The sequence below is a fragment of the Equus caballus genome, chromosome 2 (assembly GCF_041296265.1).
Source record: "Equus caballus isolate H_3958 breed thoroughbred chromosome 2, TB-T2T, whole genome shotgun sequence".
Classification (NCBI taxonomy): Eukaryota; Metazoa; Chordata; class Mammalia; order Perissodactyla; family Equidae; genus Equus; species Equus caballus.
Genome location: NC_091685.1, coordinates 21288228 through 21308234, shown reverse-complemented (window position 1 = coordinate 21308234; position 20007 = coordinate 21288228). Strand labels below are relative to the sequence as shown.

The following is a 20007-nucleotide window of genomic DNA, read 5'->3' as shown; positions in this document are numbered from 1 at the left end:
GGAGTTTAGTATGACAGGCTTAGTCATGACAGACTTAAGGAATGTCTAGGGAAATAAAATCTGAGTTGCCATTCAATAGAAACGGCTGGCAGAGGATCTCAGTGTTTAAAGAAAAAGTGAACACTCAGAGTGCCAGTAATAGATCTGAAATAATTAGATGGATTATAAACCAGGAATTAGAGACCATTATTCAAGGAATTTGGTGAGTTTTTTCAGAGGCTAACAGGAATTTGCCAAGGGTAGTGATTTTCATGAAATCCATGAAGCTAGCCACTTGGATTCAGCTAGAATATTTTGTAGTCTTGCTATTTCAAACTTGATGGTAATGTTTTTCCAAGAAGCTTAACTGTCAGCTCTGTATAATTTTTATTCAGTATCATTAAACCTGAGTTAAATATTTGCTTAACTCATCCTCTTAGATGTTCTCCTATTGAATACCTTTAAAGACAAGTTGCCCCTAACAGTAACTTGCTACTTAAATTACCCTTTATTCACTTAAACTGTAAAAAGACATCATTGGCTTGGCATCTTTATTTTGGCATTTTTTATCCATATGGAGTTAATCCTTTTCATTCTTTTTGAGAATTCATGGATGTCTTAAAGCTTCAGTAATAATAATGGGAGGCTTTTATCTCAAGTGAGGCCTTCCTGAGTAGCAGTAGAACCCTGACTCTAATATATGTTGTATTTTCCTATTTCCCTCCCATTTGATCATGTAAAGCACTTTTGTGATCCTAGAGGAATCAAAAAATAAGCCAAGAATAGACATGTAAAATCAGTACAAAAATGTGAAAGTGAGAATTTTCTCCAAAAAATTGTTTTTTAAAAAAATTCCTGCTTGTACTAAGAACATTCTTTATCAGTGGCAGTATTAGAAATGATACTGTGATTAGTGAAACAAGCTGACTCCCCTGTGGAAAAAAATCACTCTCCTCTCTTTGTCTCTCTCTCTCATATATATATATGCATATTTCAAAGGGATAAAACACTTACTACTTTTTCCTGCTTTTAAAAACGGTACTACATTTTAGTTTATAATTTTCCGTGTTGGTCAAAATAATTTTTCTTAACCAAGAGATAATGGTCAAGGCTTGTGCTAATATTATCTACTGCTAGTTGAATTTTATTTTTCTTTACCCATCAAAGTACTCTAGATTTTTACATTGTTGATTAAACCTCAAGAATCTTTTGCTCTTAAAGTATAGAAGTTAAAGATTCTAATTTTAGTTAAAGATAGAACAATAATAAATTTAATATGGAGCGTTGAGATTTACCAATGAGAAACCCTGTTGAAGTATCAAGTAACAAGCAATGTGACAAAACTAAGATCCTGTCAAATCATCTATCCAGCCATTGGTCTCCCTTCCTTTTTGATATCAATGTCTGAGGTAACCAAAATCTAATGTATCGATGTTAGGGTCTCAGTATTAAGCAAAAATGTTCTTCAGGGTAGGCGCTGAATTAAATTTTTAAATCATTTTTTAAAGTAAGGCGGTTCTTAGAAAGTGCCTTTTCAGAAGATGGTGCTGTAGATTTTTATTTTTCAAATAGCATGAGACTAAAAATTTAAAAGATGAATTATTTTAGAACTCCAAGAGTGAGACAGTTTCATATAAATAGTTATTCGTTGTCCTGAATCCAGTCCAAGGGAACCAGGTAAAGCTTTTATTCAGTAAAGTGTCTAGGTAAATGCTCACCAAATGTATTTTGTAAGTTTGAAAACAAAATTTTTAACAGAATTGACCCTTTCAGTTCTCAGCTATGTTGACTGTAATCTATAAGGCACAAAAAACAGCAAATCTGCTTAACTTTTTAACAAGAGTATGGATATAGTAGCAAGTGAGTGCCCAAAGGGAAAGGTAACTTGCCAGGAATGATAAGTCATAGGCTACCTTTCCTTTTTTTTTTTTTTTTAATATAGATTGACCCTTTTGTAAGTATTTAAATATCTGTTGGTAACATTTTCTAATTAATCTTTATTAAAGAAAACTGCTTATAAAGGGAGAGCCAAGTCATCGTGGAAATTGGTTTAAGAGAAAAAGTAAACTGATTATGTCTCTACCTATGGGGAAATTTTCTTTTTTAGGCACCAAAAAATATTTTAAATGATTCCCACTGTGTTCTAGCATGGGGGAACTATGAAAAATGATGACAGTGTATCTAAAAGGGTATGATCAGTTAATTAGAAATAGAACATGCGAAATTGGGCTGTGGAGGAAATAAGCAAAAGGAAGGATAATAGCAGGACCATTCGTACTTCTTAGAAATTTAGTAATCTACCAGAAAGCAGTTTTCCCCTGGACTCGGAAGCAGTGAACAGCTGTAAATGATCACCTAACCAGTTCTTGCTTATGAATTTGGTGAGCATTCCTCCAGAAAAAAATAGACTAAAAACAAACAAAAAACACCACACCTCAGTAACCTTGTATGCTGCATTATGTAATAATGATAGTAAATTTATATTGTTTGGAGTGTACTGTGTCTGTTTGCAAATATACATGCACATTAAACTTTTTCATTTTTTATAATGTCTTAATAGCAATTATGAGTTTATTTTTTATATTAATTTTTCTATTGTGATGTTTATATTTATTGGCAATTTGTGTGCAACTTTTATATTTTGCTTAGATGTTGGTTTTAAGGTATTTTATTTTTATAGATATTTCTAGTGTTTCCTCTTTCTTTGTAATATTAGCAAAGATTAAGATGGAATGTTAATATACCCACCAAACTACTAGTTCCATAAAGTCTAGAGTTTGGATTTTTACCAATAAACCATTAACACTATTTTCTAACTTAGAATATTTAATGTTGTTTATATAGTGGGCATTAAAGACAGTCTTTAGATAGATTTCTAAATGTGGAGGGGAGGTGGGGCTTTTCTGTAAGTTAGATTTCTTTCCCTTAAGTAGCAAACTAACACTAACAAATTGGATTTATTTTACCTGATCTGCAGTTCTGGGACAACTTACCAAATAAATGAGTGGTACATTTCTTTTTTTAACTTCAGCTACATTCGAAACTGCTGAAATGGTCACATCATCCAGCATTAGGATTCTGATACCATTTTTATAGACCTGGAAAACAAATAGCAAATGATCCAGAAGTCACTGATAATTGACTTTGAAATGGGATTTTTCCCCCGTAATTATATTATGTGGAAAATTAGCTACCCTCATCTTTTCTCCAGCATACTTTTAAAGTTGATTCAACCCTGAGTATCAGTAACGAAACAGAGTTTAAGTGGCTAGGTAGAGCCAGGGATAAAGAATGATTAAAATAATATTTAAGTTAATTAAAAATTTAAATAATAATTGATGAATGTAAATTAATTGAAAGGCAATGAAAAGTATGATTACAGAATATTCATTTCAAACATATATGGTCACTCCAGTTTCCTAGTGAATAGATCAAGATTGCTTATATTGGCACACTTTTTATAAAGGTATGTGGAAAAAGTGAATTCTCTTAAGCAGATAAAATATTTCCATTTTATTTTTACACTGAATTTGCTTGGTAGGCCATTTTTCTGTTAGAGATTAAAAGATAAACTTTATCTCGTTCTCTGAGTTTTAAATTCTAAGTTATCAAGGCTCAGTGTATGACATTTTGCTGTACTGTGATCTATTCTTCCACTAAGAGGGCTAAATGAAAAAGCTTCAAGTAATTATCATTGGGAAAAAGTTATTTTTATATCATGTAAAATTTTACAACTTACAGTGAATCAGCATGTGATTTCATATAGACATTGGCCATATCATTTCTTTCTGCATTTTTGCCAGATACAGTAATTTTTTTTTAATATACTATTCTGAGCTACTTCCTTCACCCTCACATGAAGTATTAATTGAAGATTGGTACTATGATTATAGGAATTTGTTGCTGCCAAATATGTTTCAAGCAGTCAGATATATTTTTGTTGCAAGCATATGCCCTCCTCAAGGATATTTATCGTGCTTATATCTTTATTAGTTTTATTCATTATGTTTCAACACTATCCTAGATTGAGAGGCATATAATCCTTGTAGACAAACATTTTTAAGGCAGCCTCAAGTAGAAATAGTCCTTTATTTTCTTTTTTTCCTCCTGAAAGCTTATAGGAACCTGACACATAGAGCTTCTTTTGCTTTTTTAACCGGTTGGCCCCATAAATCAAGGTACCTAGCATCAGTACTGAATTACCACAGTGAAGTACTTGGTGACTTGTTCATGTTTATAGTCCACCTCCTAAGAAAGAAATGTTTCTACAGTAAGTAATAGTTCATCCCAAAAAAGAACTGTCATGAACAGTCTTACCTGAATAGAAAACAGATGGGAGTGTTGGTCATTAGAACTTTGCTTTATTTTGGTTTTATTATTTCCAAAAATTAACTATGCACATCTGTAATTTTATATTTGGAGTTTAAGAGGCTGTGCCAGAGACTAGAGAAGGAGATTACACTCTGGTATTTAATGCCTAAAACTTTCCATCTTTATTTACCTCATGGCTTTAGTTGGAAGGACAAACAAAAATCCTTCATTTGGCCCTTTAATAATATTTTTAGAACCAAAGAAGGAAAGACTCTCTACAAAAAATGTTGCAGATGTGACTCTATCTTTATTATAAGAACCTATAGAAACAGGAGGTCTTTGTAAAGAAACAGATCAGTGGGATTGCAATAAGGGTATGTAGTGAGGGGGGAAATGAGGAAAAGATTTCTTTGCTGGATCCTTGGACAGAAACCTTAACAATTGTTTACTGTTTATCTGGTTCTCACAACCCCGTGGTAAAAGCGGGACTGTCGCTGTTTGAACCTACAGAAGAGGCCTCAGAAGAGCGCCTCCGTGAACTAAGCTTACTTTATGTTGGTTGTGCAGACCTAGAGCTCGATCTGTTCCTGGTAAATTGGAGAAGTCTTGGAAATTGCTTCTGAATGACAATAAAGAGATTAAATGAAGTATGTATCCTTAAATAGAGCCATGGCATTGCCATCAACATGGCTTCTCCAACTTTTCCCTTTACATAGAAAACACCAACCAGAGCCTTTGCAGACAAGGTAGTCTTTCCTGTAAAAAGAAAATGTTTTTGGTGAAAGATTTGGAAAAAACACTGGTAGGTTGTAATGAAGGAGGAATTTTGCCTAACATAGACAGTCCAACCAGGTTAATGGATACAGTTTGGTCCCAGGGAGTTTAACAAGAGGAAGCTTTTGTTCTGGTAGCAACAGACTTGGATCTCCAATGGTAATTAACTGTGAAGATCTCCCTGTTTCACAGAAAGAGAAGGATCTCATAGTATTGATGATGACCCTGCACATGTGCACAAAACCAGAAACAGCAAGCACTGACCGAAATCTGCTAATAGTTTGACCCTACAAGATTCTTAAGAAGTTTTCTAGGAGCTTTCTCATCTCTTAGCCCAGGGTACAACCCCTTTCTCCTCTTTAAAAAAGAAAAGGAAGAAAAGAGGAAGGATTTAGAGGCAGTTTACATAGACTTCTACTATCAGTAAATAATAGTCTTTAAAATAGTTGGGGAAGGAAGATCACATGCCACAAGTTATATCTTGATTGAGAGACTATTTGAGCCCTTTTTTCATGTTTAGATTCTAAAGTTTTTCCTTTGACATACCATGCTTTGATTTACTTGAGGGCTGTCACTCTGTTTTGTGATATAATCAGTGTCTCATGCATTTATGAATCATGCAGTTCTCTCCCCACCCCCATACACACACACACACACACACACACTGTTAAGGGGGAGGGATAAAACAAGAAAAATAGAATGAGAATCATTAGAATGCAACTTTAGTTAATACAGATGGAAAGAAATCCTAACCCGATTAAATGAGAATTGAGATTGAACATGTTAATGCTGCAGGTATTATCTCTAGCTATAGAGTGATAATGTGAACAGACTGAATATCTGAAATACGATGTTATAGCAAAGTGATGAGAAAATTACTCTTGAAAGTAATATTCCAACCTCTGCAAGAGAGACCCCTATCTTCTTAAAATTAATATAGCTTCTGGTTTTAATGAATCAGACTCTGATTTAAACTTTAAAAGGTTTGTGACTTTTATTCTGACATGTCTTCTTAAGTATAAAAGTTGTATTGAATGAACACATAGACTATTCTTTCCTCTTAATTTACACATTGATTTTCTCCGACTTCAGTTATGTAGATCTCTCTCTCACATATGTCTCGATATATGCAAAATTCTATATAAAATTTTTTTTAACCCATTTCCTAGTCAAACTTGAGCTGTAGAGGAGAAGGCATGGGTGTTTTCAAGTGCAGGAACTTTTAGAGGATCACAACTGGAAAACAGCCGCTGAGAACTGTTGCCTTTGGGAGTAGAAAGAGCTCTAACCAGGAGCCAGAACCTTGGAATTCAATCAGAGCTCTACCACTAATTTGCTCTGCGTCCTTAGGCAATTTCCTTAATCTCTCTGTGCCTACCTTGTCAAATGGTAGTGATAATACCTGCCCTCACCTACCTCACACAATTGTTGTAAGAATAGGATAATGTTTGTGACAGTGCTTGAGTTCTCCACAAGAAAAGCTATTCAGAAGTTCAAGATAATGGAGTCTTGTTGTATGAAGGGTTCAGTTCCAGTTTGCCTCTATGAAAATATCTTTAATTCTCGAAGAGCATTTTATCAAACAGGTATAAGAGAAACTCAGGCCTTTTCACGGTATGGTGTTCACTTACAAATGGATCCTGTTCTGTTTCTCCCCTGTCAGATAGCCAGCACACAGGCTGAATTTTTCTTTATAATAATCCTTGGCAAAACTGTAACTTCAAAAACCAAACTCCTTTTAGCGGTGCTATGGCAGCTGCGATTGTATTTTGAGTTAGATTAATGTGAAACCATCAGATAATCAGACATTAACTTGCCTTTCGCCTTCAGGTGTTTTTGCTACATGTGGCATCAGAAGCTGTTGTACAACCAGATAGTTAAGCCCTTTGTTTCTTGGCATATTTTTGTTACCTTTTTTTGGAGTTAGGTTAGGGGGTTAGGTTTTTAAGAAGGAAAGTGTGCTTATTTCACTCATCACTTTGCAGAGTTGAACCTTGCTTTCCAATCACCACGTACCTGTAAACGTTAAAATATGGTAAAAGTTTTTCATTTTAATTCAATTCTGAGCATCTGCAGGTGATATCAGGAAGCCTCGTGGTGTCTGACCCAGTTTCCTTCATGGTTGGTGGGCAGAACCTGACATTTCGACAGGCTTACCCATTTCCATGGGGGGAAGGGGCTCTTCTTTCTAGGAAATAACAAAGGGCACATCGCCACAGGTTGTGTAGGCAATGCCTTGTCACAACAGACAAGTTTGTTTTTTTGTTTTTGTTTTAAGAAAAAAGGATGCATTTTAGGTATACAGGGTATGGATGCATTCAGTGTTTATTTTTTCTCTCTGTAGATGCTGACCTCCCTTTTTTGCAGGCAGTTGGGCTCTTCCAACTCATCACTAACATAGTGGTATCTGTCTTAGTTTTATAGGCTAATGAGAATTGCAAGTACTGAAAGTGAAAAGTTGGAGAGATTCATGCTTGGAAAAATGAACAAAAAATCCACCTTGCTGAGTGAGATAACTAAGAACATTGATATATCAGGAATTCTTTTAAACAATTTTTGCTGTAATGTGTAGCTTTAATGTCTCTTTTGAGTTATGGACCCATAAAAGTATTACTGTATCTTGTGAATAAAGATCATTCTTGTGGACTAGTATATGGATGCATTCATAGGCTGTGGGAAGCAGTGGTGTGTGTGGGGGTTGTGTGTATAAAGATTCTATGTTTATAACACTGTGTGTATTACATAAGTTTATACAGAAAAAATGTTTCTTTAGTGTTTTAGGGACTAAAATTGTAATATAACCATTCCAGCGTAATCTGACCACTCACTCTAGAGAACATTTATATTACACACCAATGCACACCCTTGAAGCGTTGCTAACTGCTCCCACTTTAGATAATTGCTGCTTTCTTTTTAACCCTAAGTAATGGAGGAGGAAACAGCACTCTTTAAAGGGGCTTTTCTGAACAGTAAAATGTAAATACAGGACATGTGGGAAGGGTGGGGCCACCTGCACATGTCTTGCAGATGGACAAATAGCCTTTTCAATTTTCCTTTTCAACCATCTTGACCGTGTGTGCCTATTTGTATTGCAGATGTGAACTATTTTTGGGGCTTGATATCAGTATGTTTTGAAACTGAATTGTTACAAATAAAATCAGAGTAACCTCTTTCTCCATCCTCCCTTTCCACACCAACTATTCTTGCCAAATATTTCTACTGACACCAAGTTTGAGCATGATAAAGTGCTGGACTCAGACCTCCTTCCTCATCTTCCCTACCCTGTCTTAAACCTGGCCTGGCCTTATATTTTTTGTTGGCTTTTCATAAGTAAGAACAATTTACTGTAGTAATTTAAGGACTGCAGAATTTCAAAATGTGTATCTATAAGCCTTCCTTTGTTAATATTTGGTTACACAGTAACATCAGTTAAAACAGTGGAATGAGTCTGAGTTTGTAATATGCTATAGGACCAGATAAGATCTTGAAGGATACTAAACTTGACTGCCACATTTTGTTAAGAGGAAATTGGAACTTTACGTGGTGGGGGTGGGAGCAAGTCTGTGATGATATATATGTAATCACTGTATAATTCGAAACACCAAATGCTGAATCCTATCACTGTGTATTTAGGGGCCAGGCTTTGGATTTGATTGTCATTTTAATTCCTTGAAGACTATGTAATTATGATGAGCAGAGGCAAATAAAGTTTTTAAACAAAAGTGCTTTTTTTCGGTATTTAAAGTTTAGTAGTAAATTTTCTACTTTCAGTTAAATTATCTTCAAAAAAATTACTACAAAAAACTTAGGGTTGAGATCAAGAAGCTTGAAGAAGCCGCTTTTTAAGCAGTTCAATCACTTACAATGTTTTATGTTAAAGAAGTTGTCATAATTCTTTCTGAGCCAAACTGTCACTAGAATGTCCTGTGACAGAACCACTCTTCTTTTTTCTGCCATTCTGCATATTGGAAGCGTTCTATGTTGTATTTGTTTTCAATCCTTGATTTAAAAAAATAATTAATGGTTTTAGCGTTGCTTAGCTTCAGTTTGAAGTGTAACTTTCACTAATAACTGCAATAAAAAGGAAAGCTTTGCTCCAAACTTTCTATTTTGTGCTCATCATTACAGCTCTTCAGGCTTAGGTAAAGGGAGCCAGTGTGATGCACTGGAAATAATTTAGGCTTTAAGAGTTATGAAGCCCTGGGTTAAAATCTGGATTGCATAACACTCTGGACAAGTTCCTTGATGCTTGTAAATCTCAGGTTCCTCCACTGTGAAAAGATGATAATAGGGCTGTTGGGAAATAATGAGATAATATATGGAAGGTACCTAATAATGCTGGGCATGTGGATGGAGCTCAGGTTTTAAAGAGGTTCTTCCCGGGGCCGGCCCCATGGCTGAATGGTTAAGTTTATGCGTTCTGCTTCAGTGGCCCAGGGTTTCACTGGTTCGGATCCTGGGCGTGGACCTATCATCGCTCGTCAAGCCGTGCTGAAGCTGTGTCCCACATAGCACAACCAGAAGGACCTACAATTAGAATATACAACTATGTACTGCAGGGCTTTGGGGAGAAGAAAAGAAAAATAGGTTCTCCCCCCCACCACCCACATCCATTTTCCCTTAAATAAAAGACATTGGGTGGAGTGGAAAGAGGAGGAGGAGGCAAGAAGCCAGGCTTACAAACTCTGCCAGGTGGTGAAAGAATTTTAGAACATGTAGGAAAAAAAGAAACCAAAATGAACTGGGGGAATCTTCACAGGCCCAGAAGTGGATACGCAGCCCAGGTATGATATGCAAGAAAACACTGGACTAAAATTTTGGAAGCCAGCTCTCAACTGTCACAACTGTATAATTTCAGGTATGTCACTTCTCTTCATTTTTTATAATTGAATTTTTTGGACTAAAATCAGAGGTCTCAAGTTGGCAAGCCAATTTTGGCCTGCAAATAATTTTTGTTTGGTGTTTAAGTGACTAACATTTAAGAAATCAGAAGATCTCACATAAAAATCCAGATTTTTGTCTTCTCTTGAAAAGTGAGGAGATTCGGCAACTTCATGGTATCCCGTCTTGCATTCCTTCCCGGGTGCCATCAGAGGAAACTCCATAGTGGTCGCCCCCTTTGAAGGGGGCAGCCTCTCCACAGCCCGTAGCACTCTTTGCCCAGCCTGCACAAGCATTTTTTCTTTGCCGTCGCTGGACTTGAACCCTAGTGTGAGGTGAGGCCTCTGACCAATACAGGAATCCCTCAGAGGACATGCTCCTTACCTGGGGCTAGCTCACTACTTTGAAGCAGTCCAGCCTAGATATTAAAGAAAAGTCCCTTCATAATTCCCATCCACCCTATTTATGTTCTCCAAAACATCATAGAATGAAGTCCAATCCCTTCTTGCTATTATCTATACCCCCGCCCCAGTCTTCCAGCCACTTGTCCCCAGACGCTGTACAACCCGTAACAGTATAATTTGTATTCTTGAAAGTTCTTGTTACACTAAAGAAGCACTAGTTAGCCTATTAGGGTTGGTTGGTTTTTAAAAAACTATACAGTATGTGTCAATTGATAAGTTTGACAAATTGACTCTAATGTCAGTCTTTGCCTAGTAACTACACAAACAGAAAAATTCAAAAAACATCAATAATTATACCCAAATTCATACAGTTAAATGGGGGAAATATGTGTAACAGTGACACTAAGGCCATGCCCTGAAAAATCACAGAGGCTGTAGGGCAGATAATTGTAGTACCAGAAAAGCACCGTGTCATCTAAGCAGACCGTCGTCAGCCTATCGCTCTGATTAATAAGACGCGTTAGACTGGACAGAACAAATCACCGGTTACATTAGAGCTCAACTGCTTGAAACTGCCTTCAGAGAAAAGAGTGCTCACAACACTACACTTAAGCATACAGAAATGTGGCAGTCTAAGAAACTCGTAGGTGTTGTGCTTTGTATTTTTTTGGAGGAGGGCCATACATCTTGAAGTCTAAGTTTTCATGGTCTCCATGTTCAGTTGCCTGGAGACCTGCATCCTTTGCAGATGCTTTTAGGAAATTAATTAGGTTAATCTGTCAATGCCAGGAAAGGGTGTGATCATTTTTACAATATTTGATGTTTTCACCATAAAGGAGACTGAAATCTTTGTGTCTGTAGAAAGAAGATGATCCTTTTTCTGTCTCCTGTCATTTTCGTTACCTCTGCCATTTCCACAGTCTATAAAGACCTTTGCAATGCCTTTATAAAGCAGCATTTTTCTCTATTAAAATATTTTCCTTTATGAATAATACTTGGGTTCAAAACTTATTTATAATTATAAACAAGACAGACACATTAGTGGCTTAAGATTACAAAGCCTAATATGATGTCTGATTCTCAGCTGAAACAAGACATTAACAGACTTTTGTGCTAAGTGATTTTAGAAATAGCCCAATTCAAAAATACTTGACACTGCTAACTGTACAATATTAGTCTTTCTTTACTATAACATTCTTGCTAAATAGAATTTACACATTCTGTTGCAAAAACCAAAACCAGAACATAGAAATAGATTTGACGCTGCACCAGACAGGATTTCAGTCACTACTATCATTCAGATGGTTTTCACTTGTATTTTATACAAATGTAAAATTAAGGTTGTTTAACCACCTATATATTTTGCTTTGTGGGTTTAATTTTTATAACTTATTTTTGTACTTCTATACAGATTTTCCATTATGAAAGTTTGCCATCTGTGGAATCCCTTTGAATAGAAGGGTTTTTTTAATTGAGGTGCCATCTAAACCTTTAATTAAAAAGTATTACTATTGTCTACGTTAAGGCCCTTTAGATATTAATTTGACAATCTGCCCAAAAGTATAACACTTTGCTTTGAATGCAGCAAAGCTATTTTCCATTCATTTTAGCTGAGAAACTTTTCTTCCTTACACAAGATGAGTGGGCTTTGAAGATAAGAAGGGCAAATCAAGTGGGGAAAAAATTTCTTTCAGCCTCCAGGACACATCATCTGCCACTGTGCACTTAAAGCAGCCGTTACTTCTCCCTGAGTCATGTGCTGTGCGAACGACTCAGCCTCGCCTGAGGCTCGACCCCGAGCATCTCCACCTGAAGTTATTTGGCCTGAGACAAGTGCAAGACCACCAGAAAAGTAAGCTGGATCAAAGGCCAGAGTCTAGCAGTTTCCTCTCGAGTAACATACAAACAAAAAGTGTCTAAAGTGAGGGAGGTCAACTATCCCACCCACTCTGTGTTTAAAAAAAAAATTGTAATTTACTCTGGGGCAGTTATACCCAACTCCCGTGGCAAACAACTCATATGAAACCTCAAAGTCTCCCACTGTAGCTTTGGGGAGGGTCAGGTGGCTGTAAATAGCCAACCCAGTCCCAATTGAGAGCAGAAATCTTCTGATGTCACACTAAATTGTTGTTGCTCAAAAAACATTTTCACAATCACAGTTCTCACATTTGTAAATAGCAACTTCCAGAGGGAAGGCCAGGGTTTGATTTAATAGTAAACCGCAATTTCAACCTTTGCCAAGCACGGTAATAAACTGTTTAGGACTTAACTGTCACTATCTACGTAGGACAGAAAGAAGATAAAGGGGGAAAAAAGTCTTCCAATCTGTGTCTTGTTTTTCCACTTAAGAGGGAAGAAAGGCTGAAATTGAATAACTTTTAAGATGTTCAGTTTCACATTTCTGCATATTGGAAATAACTTGATATTTTGGCCTGCTCCTAAACAGAAAAGAGTGAATGAAATTATTCATCTTCTGAGTTGTCTTTATATCTATTGTTCTCTTAGATTTAAATAGGAAATGACCTCAAGTCAACACCAAAGTAGGAACTACTATTTTGTTAGAGATTGGCCGCTTGAAAGAAAAATAAGATAATTTATCTGAAATCTTTCCAGATAAAAAGTGGTTACCAGTCATGGAGAAATTATAATCCAGTATTCAGGGAGTTTGTAGTATGTCCAACAGTCAAGAAGCATGGTAGCATATTGCAGTAGGAAAGACATGGGAGATGGAGTGCCAAGTAGGACTACATTTGCCTCTAGACATTGGAAGTACGCTCTAGAGAAAGACACTTAGGCTTCAGAGGACAACACACAAAGCAGGCTGAACAAATATACACCTCCAGGAAAGGCAAGACACTTAGTTTCAGTAGCTAGATGCAGGGTTACCTTACTAAGACGCTATTTTCCATAGGAGAATAAGATCAGCTGACCAAGGATTAACTAAAGTACTTTTAAACATTGTTCTAATTCGAGAAAACTTCTACTCTCTGAGGATTTTAATCATTGGGGTTCACTAAGTTAGGTAGTTTGTGACATTTACGGGAAGGGAAAAAATGAGACGAACAGGGAAGATACACACCATAAGACTTCACAGATTCTGAGAGAAAATGGCTTGTTACTGCCGAGGCACCTCATGTCTCCTTTGGCTAAGTCTCAGTCACTTAAAAAAGTTGAGTTCAGAGGGCCGGCCCGGTGGCACAGCATTAAGTTTGCACGTTCCGCTTCAGCGACCCAGGGTTCGCTGGTTCGGATCCCGGCTGCGGACATGGCACTGCTTGGCACACCATGCTGTGGTAGGCGTCCCACGTATAAAGTAGAGGAAGATGGGCATGGATATTAGCTCAGGGCCAGTCTTCCTCAGCAAAAAGAGGAGGATTGGCGGTAGTTGGCTCAGGGCTAATCTTCAAAAAAAAAAAAAAAATGAGTTCACATTCTTCTGTTTCACATTTTTAACAATTTCTTGCTTCATTGTATCTCTAGGATTCTTTTGAATCCATGAGAATGCCGAATGGATCCTCATGTTCTTTAACTCTGAAGAAAGAACTCAGCCAACTAAAGAATACTATAACTAGACACATGCCAGTCATGCCCATTATCTTCCTCTCTATAATGTTCACACAAGATATGGCAGCTTTATCTAAGAGCACGATTCCCAGGAGAATGTGTGTATTAAACAGAAATGATGGACATTTCTGCTACAAACCAAGAGTAACTCACTCCATGGATATAACGTATGCATCCTGTGTGAGGATTCCTTTGAGCATATGGGGCTCTGTTTTTACAAGTCCACATTTGAGCAGATGTCATCATGATCACAAAACACAGAGCTAAAACTGCCCACAAATTTATGTTAAAAATAAATTTCCTATTCTATTTCAGTAAATACACAACTTTACCAAGGAAAGCCAAAAATATCCCCAATTTGAAGGGCCCATGATAATCTGTAGGCTGTCCGATTCTGTTGACCTTCCTTATCTCAGTTTCCTCAGCTACCCATTTGGCCATTTGCTCAGCTACGAAACCTCCTTCTTCCAAATGATAAACGTCATCTGACGTAAATTCCCTCTTAGCAGAAAAGTGGAGGAAATTTGGAGGAAAACTGACATCAACTGGAGTGCTTGAAAGGCCTCAGGGCTTTCATCATAATCCAGCATAGCAAAAACGCCTTAATAGTGAACGCACTGGGGGGTCGCCAGGAATTTGCCAAGATCTGAAATTCTTCAGCAGCACGTTTGCATGTTACACATGATCTAAACTTCTGGAGAGTAGTAAACATCACAATAATAGGGTAGTTTCTTGGTGTTTCTAGTACAAAATGATAGAATACGGCATCACATTATTACTCTGATTTTCTTGGTCCAATCCATCAGCTGTCTGACCTTTTCTGCTAATATCTTCTTCCCTTGGCCAGGATGTGCGGGAACCTCAGGAGTCATGAACACCACAGCCACCACCACAACCAGAGATATTCGCCAAAGCCCCACCGTTTGGTCATACTTGTTTACTTCTTTCTGTTTCAAAATGTTTCAAAACATTTTATAGCCAAAATGTGATCATTTCTTCCAACAATCAATTTGTCCAAGACCTGTTTTTTTGTCTTCTTTAATCCTAGTAAGAGCTGTCACAAATTTCCATGCATGTCTGGCTTACGAGCCATATATTCGAGTTTATAAAATACTCTGTGGAAAAAAATATATTCTGTGATCGAGGAAGTCTGGGAAACGTTCTAGCCTCAGTCTTTCTGCAAGGCTCCAGACTTGCATTTCTAACTGCCTACTGATCAGCACCTGGATCCATCACAAGCACCTCAAACTTCTCAAAACCCAACCCCTTACCTACCCTCTGTGAAGGATGACACCATCCCACCAATCACTGGGGTTTCAAAACTGAGGCCTCTTTGGACTCCTCTCTTTCCCTCAACCATCAAACCTGAGCTTGGCCTCTCCAGTAGACTGCCTGAGTTTGGATCCAGGCTCTACCAGTTAGTTATGCGACCCTGGGTTCGTTCCTCACTTCTCTGTGCCTCAGTTTCCTCGCCTGTAAGATGAACGCGGTAACAGCACCCACCTCCTAGGACCCTTCTGCACAGCCTGCAGAAGAGGACCGGGCGGGAGCGTTGGGGACAGCATCCCTGCCCTCCTCTCGATTTCCAGCGCCACCACTAGAGGCAGTGTGGAGTCGTAAGAGAGAGAATGTGTATCTGGGGATCAGACGCCTGAATTTCCATTCCTGCCTTTTAGCAAAGGCGGTCTCTTTAGTTACCTGCGAACAGGGGGATAAGGCCTATCTCACCTATTAATTATGAACATTCAGTGTCAACACTTCCCAAGGCCTGGAACAGTACTGGCACGGTTGAATTATTTTTCCTTCTCTTTTTTAAAGAAATGGTTGGATTTTTGGCACTGCTTCTAACCCGCAGTTACCTCTCCCACGGATGTGCCTTCTGCAAATAAATACGATTATCATTCCTTCTGTGCAGTCAAACCGAGGGTTGAAACCGTTGGGCAAGACGGGATCCAAAGAACGTGTGTAAATAAGGTTAAATATATAGACGCTTCTGGAACGATACTTGCTGGGGAGTGAGCCTGAGCGGGAGAGTACTTTTTCTATGTACTGTACGTGTTTTTTATCCTGTCGATGCATAACTTTGATCCAAAGAAAAACGTTTAACGTGTGAACGAAGTGAGCGCGGTATCCTGGTGCCCTCCTCCTCGCGCCCCTCCTCAGCCCCGGCCCCGCAGCCGCCTCTTTCCTGCCGCGAAGGCCTCGTGCCCGCCGCCACCGGCCCGCGGTTGCCAAACTAAACAAGAGGGCGGTGGCGACGGCGCGGCCGGCGGGAGCCTAGCAACCGGGGCGCTCGCAGAGCAGCCGGCGAGGGAGGCGGAGGCGCGAGCCGGGAAGGAGGTGAGAGGCCGAGGGAGCGGGGCCGCCGGGGGGCTCACACCCAGGGCCGCCTCCCCCCTCCCTCTCCTTCCTCTGCGCCAGCGCCGGGGTATTATTTTAAACCGAAGATGACTACCCCGGAGAGGGGAGGGGAGGAGTTCGGCTGGGAACTAGACGGGCCCCAGCTCCTCCCAGTGGGCCCCTCACACGCCCGCTCCTCCTCCTCCGACAGAGGGCGGAGGGAGGGAGCGTGACGGCCAGACGGGGAAAGGGCCAGCGTCCCCACCCCAGCCCCACCCCCGGTCCCCAGTGCCAACCCGCCTGCCCTGCCAAACTAGCCCGTCCTTTCTGGATGGAGAACAGAGCTCCTTCTCTCGGGCTCCTCTCGGGTCCTGGCCCAAAGCTGCGGCAGAGAAAGAAGAGAAAGCCCCACAGGACTTGGTTGCTGGAAGTGGGGGTGGAAACTGGATTAAAGCGATTTTTCCTGCTAACTCCCCCTCTGCCAGCCCCACTAAGCACTGCACACACACACACACACACACCCCCAAGGGACTCCATTATCCCGTTGTGTCACCTGCTCCAGGAGCTGCAGCGTCCAAGAGTTAGTGTCTGTGGACGCACGGGTGGGAGGAAACTCAGTTAATGCCTCACACGGAGTTGAGTGAAGCCAGGGCTGTTCCCTAGCAGGCTTCTTGCAGGACGAGGCTTGAAGCAAAATGGACAGAAGGAGGTCCTTCAGAGGGGGCTTTTGATCTAGGAGAGGACATCCTGAACGTTCTCCTGTAGCCTTGTTTTCCCTCTCCAGGAGACGTGGGTGTCTTGGAACAGGACCTGGGGGTTCGGACCCTTCCTCCCCTGCCCCCTGCACCATGGCCACGCTGAGCGTCAAGCCCAGTCAACGCTACCGGTTGCCAGACTGGCACACCAACAGCTACCTGTTGTCCACTAATGCTGAGCGGCAGCGAGATGCTTCACACCAGATCCGCCAGGAGGCCCGGGTCCTCCGCAATGAGACCACCAACCAGGTTGGGAGCAGGAGCCCAGTTGGGTGGGCTCAGGGATAACCCCCAACCCAAACACCCTCTTCATCTGGCTCTGTCTCTTCCAGACCATTTGGGATGAACATGACAATAGGACTCGACTGGCAGAGAGGATTGATACTGTCAACCGATGGAAAGAGATGCTGGACAAATGTCTGATGGATTTAGACGCTGAGATCGATGCCCTGACACAGGCAGGCAGCCAGGGCAGGGTGCCAGGAGACCCTGCTGCAAGGATCCCCCCGCCCTCCCCACTTCAGGCTTGGGGAACCCTTGATGGGGGTATTTGGTGGCATGTCCATCTGAGTCACTCACGGGCCCCTCTGCTAAAGTGGGGATGAGAGCTGCTTCCCAGTGGACGGCCCCTCCAGCCTCCTGTGCCCTCTCTTCTCTAGATGAGAGAGTCAGCAGAGCAAAGCCTGCAGGCCAAGAACCTGCCTCTGGATGTGGCGATTGAGTGCCTGACCCTGCGGGACAGTCGTCGTGACATTGATGTGGTGAAGGACCCCGTAGAAGAAGAGCTGCACAAAGAGGTGGAGGTCATTGATGCCACCAAGAAGGCCTTGCAACAGAAGATTAGCCAGGCCTTTGAGAAGCTCTGGTAAGGGGGAGATGTGTCATTCGCATGTTCACCCGCACCTGAGGACTCTCTTAAACGTGGAACACTTGTGTGGTGGGTAATAGTAACTGGCTCCCAGGCTGCCTTCTGCCCCTGCTGTGCCCATTGGCAGAAACCACCAACTGATTGTAGCACTCTTTCCACCACCTGGACGGGGTCTCAGAATACTTCTCATGACCCTACTCTAGGGAGCCATTGTTAATTGACTGGAAGCATGAGAAATGATACCCGTTTGCCACCACCCTGGACTGTGCCTTATTTGTGAGCGTGTATGTGAGCTGTGTGAGTGTAGCTACATACGTGTGCCACCGTGGGTGTGCACAAGCACTTGGGTGTCATAATTTTGTCCATGGGGAGTTCATCCAGGTGTGCTGGTCTTTGTCTCAGCTGCAGCAGCAGCTCCACTGTCACCCCAGCCTCCTCATCCCTCAGCGTCCTTCCAGTACAATGGGGGCTGAGTCCTGAGGCCTTGGAGGGGTGGTTCCTGATCGAGATTGTTCCTTCCCCAGCCTCCTGCAGGAAGTCCGACAGCAGCTCAACTCTGACCATAGCGGCAAAATGGAGACATTGGACATTGACAGAGGCTGCCTCTCTCTCAACCTCAAGTCCCCAAACATCTCTCTGAAGGTTGATCCCACACGTGTCCCCAGTGGGTAAGAAGAGTGTTTCAATCAGTCTCTCCTCCTCCTCTCCTAGGCTATACTCTTATGACCCCAGTATTTCCTGTCACCTGCAGCTCCTCCACACTCAAGCAGTGGGATGACTTCAGTCAGTTTAACAAGAACCGAGCAGAGGCCGAGATGAAAGGGGCCATAGAGCTGAGGGAGGCCATCGCGCTAACTATCGCCGAGGTGACTGACCGCTCCACCCGTTCCGCTCTTCCTTATCTTTTGTTCCCTGTTGGCCATGTGGCATCCCATCCCCTCACTGGAGCGATATCCTCAGATGGCCATGAGCTTCCACCCTCCCCTTGCCCTGCCTCCTTCCTGTCCTTCAGACGAACAATCAACTCGAAGCCCAGAGGGTTGCAACAGAATTTGCCTTCAGGAAGCGGCTGCGGGAGATGGAGAAAGTGTACAGTGAGCTCAAGTGGCAAGAGAAGAATGTGAGTCTTCTCTGTTCAGACCCCTGGGGCCTGGACTTCCTGCTGTGGGATGAGGAGCCTGAGGCCCTGCCAGGAAAGCCTGGACTGAGCGCACCCTGGTGGGTTCAGCTGGTGGAGACCGGTCACTCTGTCCCCTGCAGACCTTGGAAGAGATCGCCGAGCTGCAGGAGGACATCCGGCACCTGGAAGAGGATCTGCGCAGAAAGTTACTGAACCTGAAGCTATGCCATACCCGGCTAGAGTCCAGAACCTACCGTCCCAATGTGGAACTCTGCCGGGACCAGGTTCGAGGGTACCCAGTGGGGCACGGGTCCCTGCTAAGGTGTCCTTGGGGTCACTCCCCAGTACATATTCCTGGCAGAGCAGGGGTGCTGGCGTAGGGCAGCACCCAGGCCCGTGGGCTAAAGGATAGTATGGTTGACCTGGGTCTCCCAACCCGCCCCTCTGCCTGCAGGCACAGTACGGCCTCACTGACGAGGTTCACCAGTTAGAGGCAACCATCGCTGCCCTGAAGCAGAAGCTGGCACAAGCACAGTAGGTTTGGGGAGTGGGCAGGAGGGGCAGAGAGACACCTCCCACCCACAGGGCCTCTTGCCCCCTGCTGGCTTCCTTGCTCTCTTCCTGACTGAAGGCCGCACAGTTCAGCCCTGACCTCCCAGCCCCATGCAGGGGTGGTGGGTTGATAACGCCTCCTCCCCAGGGACGCTCTGGATGCCCTGTACAAGCACCTGGCCCGGCTGCAGGCTGACATCGCCTGCAAGGCCAACTCCATGCTGTTGGACACCAAGTGCTTGGACACCCGTCGGAAGCTGACTGTGCCTGCTGAGAAGTTTGTGCCTGAGGTGGACACCTTCACCCGTACCACAAATCGCACCCTGAGTCCACTCAAAAGCTGCCAGCTGGAGCTGGCCTAGCCTGGGGGCAGCGGGAGAAGGGGAAGGTTAGGCGGAAAATGGAAGAGGGAGGTGGGCAGAGAGAATGAATCTAATAAAGGTTGGGGTTCTCAGTCCA

The 20007-nt window shown here is 41.8% G+C and overlaps 2 protein-coding genes and 1 long non-coding RNA gene across 6 annotated transcripts in view; 2 read left to right on the top strand and 1 right to left on the bottom strand.

Annotated features, from left to right (window-relative positions):
• The window catches only part of AGO3 (argonaute RISC catalytic component 3), a 116377-nt gene extending 107212 nt beyond the window's left edge, over positions 1 to 9165 (top strand). For both annotated transcript variants that reach the window (XR_011436462.1, XR_011436463.1), the window contains one exon: positions 7481 to 9165. The gene's annotated coding sequence lies outside the window, so the exon portion shown is untranslated. The remainder of the gene's footprint in view (positions 1 to 7480) is intronic.
• The window catches only part of LOC111771495 (uncharacterized), a 25120-nt gene extending 9061 nt beyond the window's left edge, over positions 1 to 16059 (bottom strand). Inside the window, exons 1-3 of one of the 2 annotated variants that reach the window (XR_002805353.2) lie at positions 15919 to 16048; positions 9394 to 9591; positions 2973 to 3077 (exon numbers count right to left, since the gene is read on the bottom strand). This is a non-coding gene — a long non-coding RNA (uncharacterized lncRNA). Of the gene's footprint in view, positions 1 to 2972; positions 3078 to 9393; positions 9592 to 15918 lie in introns of both variants that reach the window. The other variant, XR_011436464.1, reaches the window with a different exon arrangement.
• Positions 15442 to 20007, top strand: TEKT2 (tektin 2). Of its 2 annotated transcripts, none has more exons than XM_001503657.5 (10): positions 15442 to 16253; positions 17038 to 17257; positions 17341 to 17466; positions 17668 to 17873; positions 18401 to 18544; positions 18628 to 18742; positions 18889 to 18996; positions 19137 to 19280; positions 19451 to 19530; positions 19697 to 20007. In XM_001503657.5, the coding sequence occupies exons 2-10, from the start codon at positions 17102 to 17104 to the stop codon at positions 19908 to 19910; spliced, it is 1293 nt and encodes a 430-aa protein (XP_001503707.3). In that variant the 5' UTR covers positions 15442 to 16253; positions 17038 to 17101; the 3' UTR covers positions 19911 to 20007. The 2 variants fall into 2 exon arrangements, with proteins under 2 accessions (XP_001503707.3, XP_014593043.3); XM_014737557.3 differs by having other exon boundaries at positions 16215 to 16341.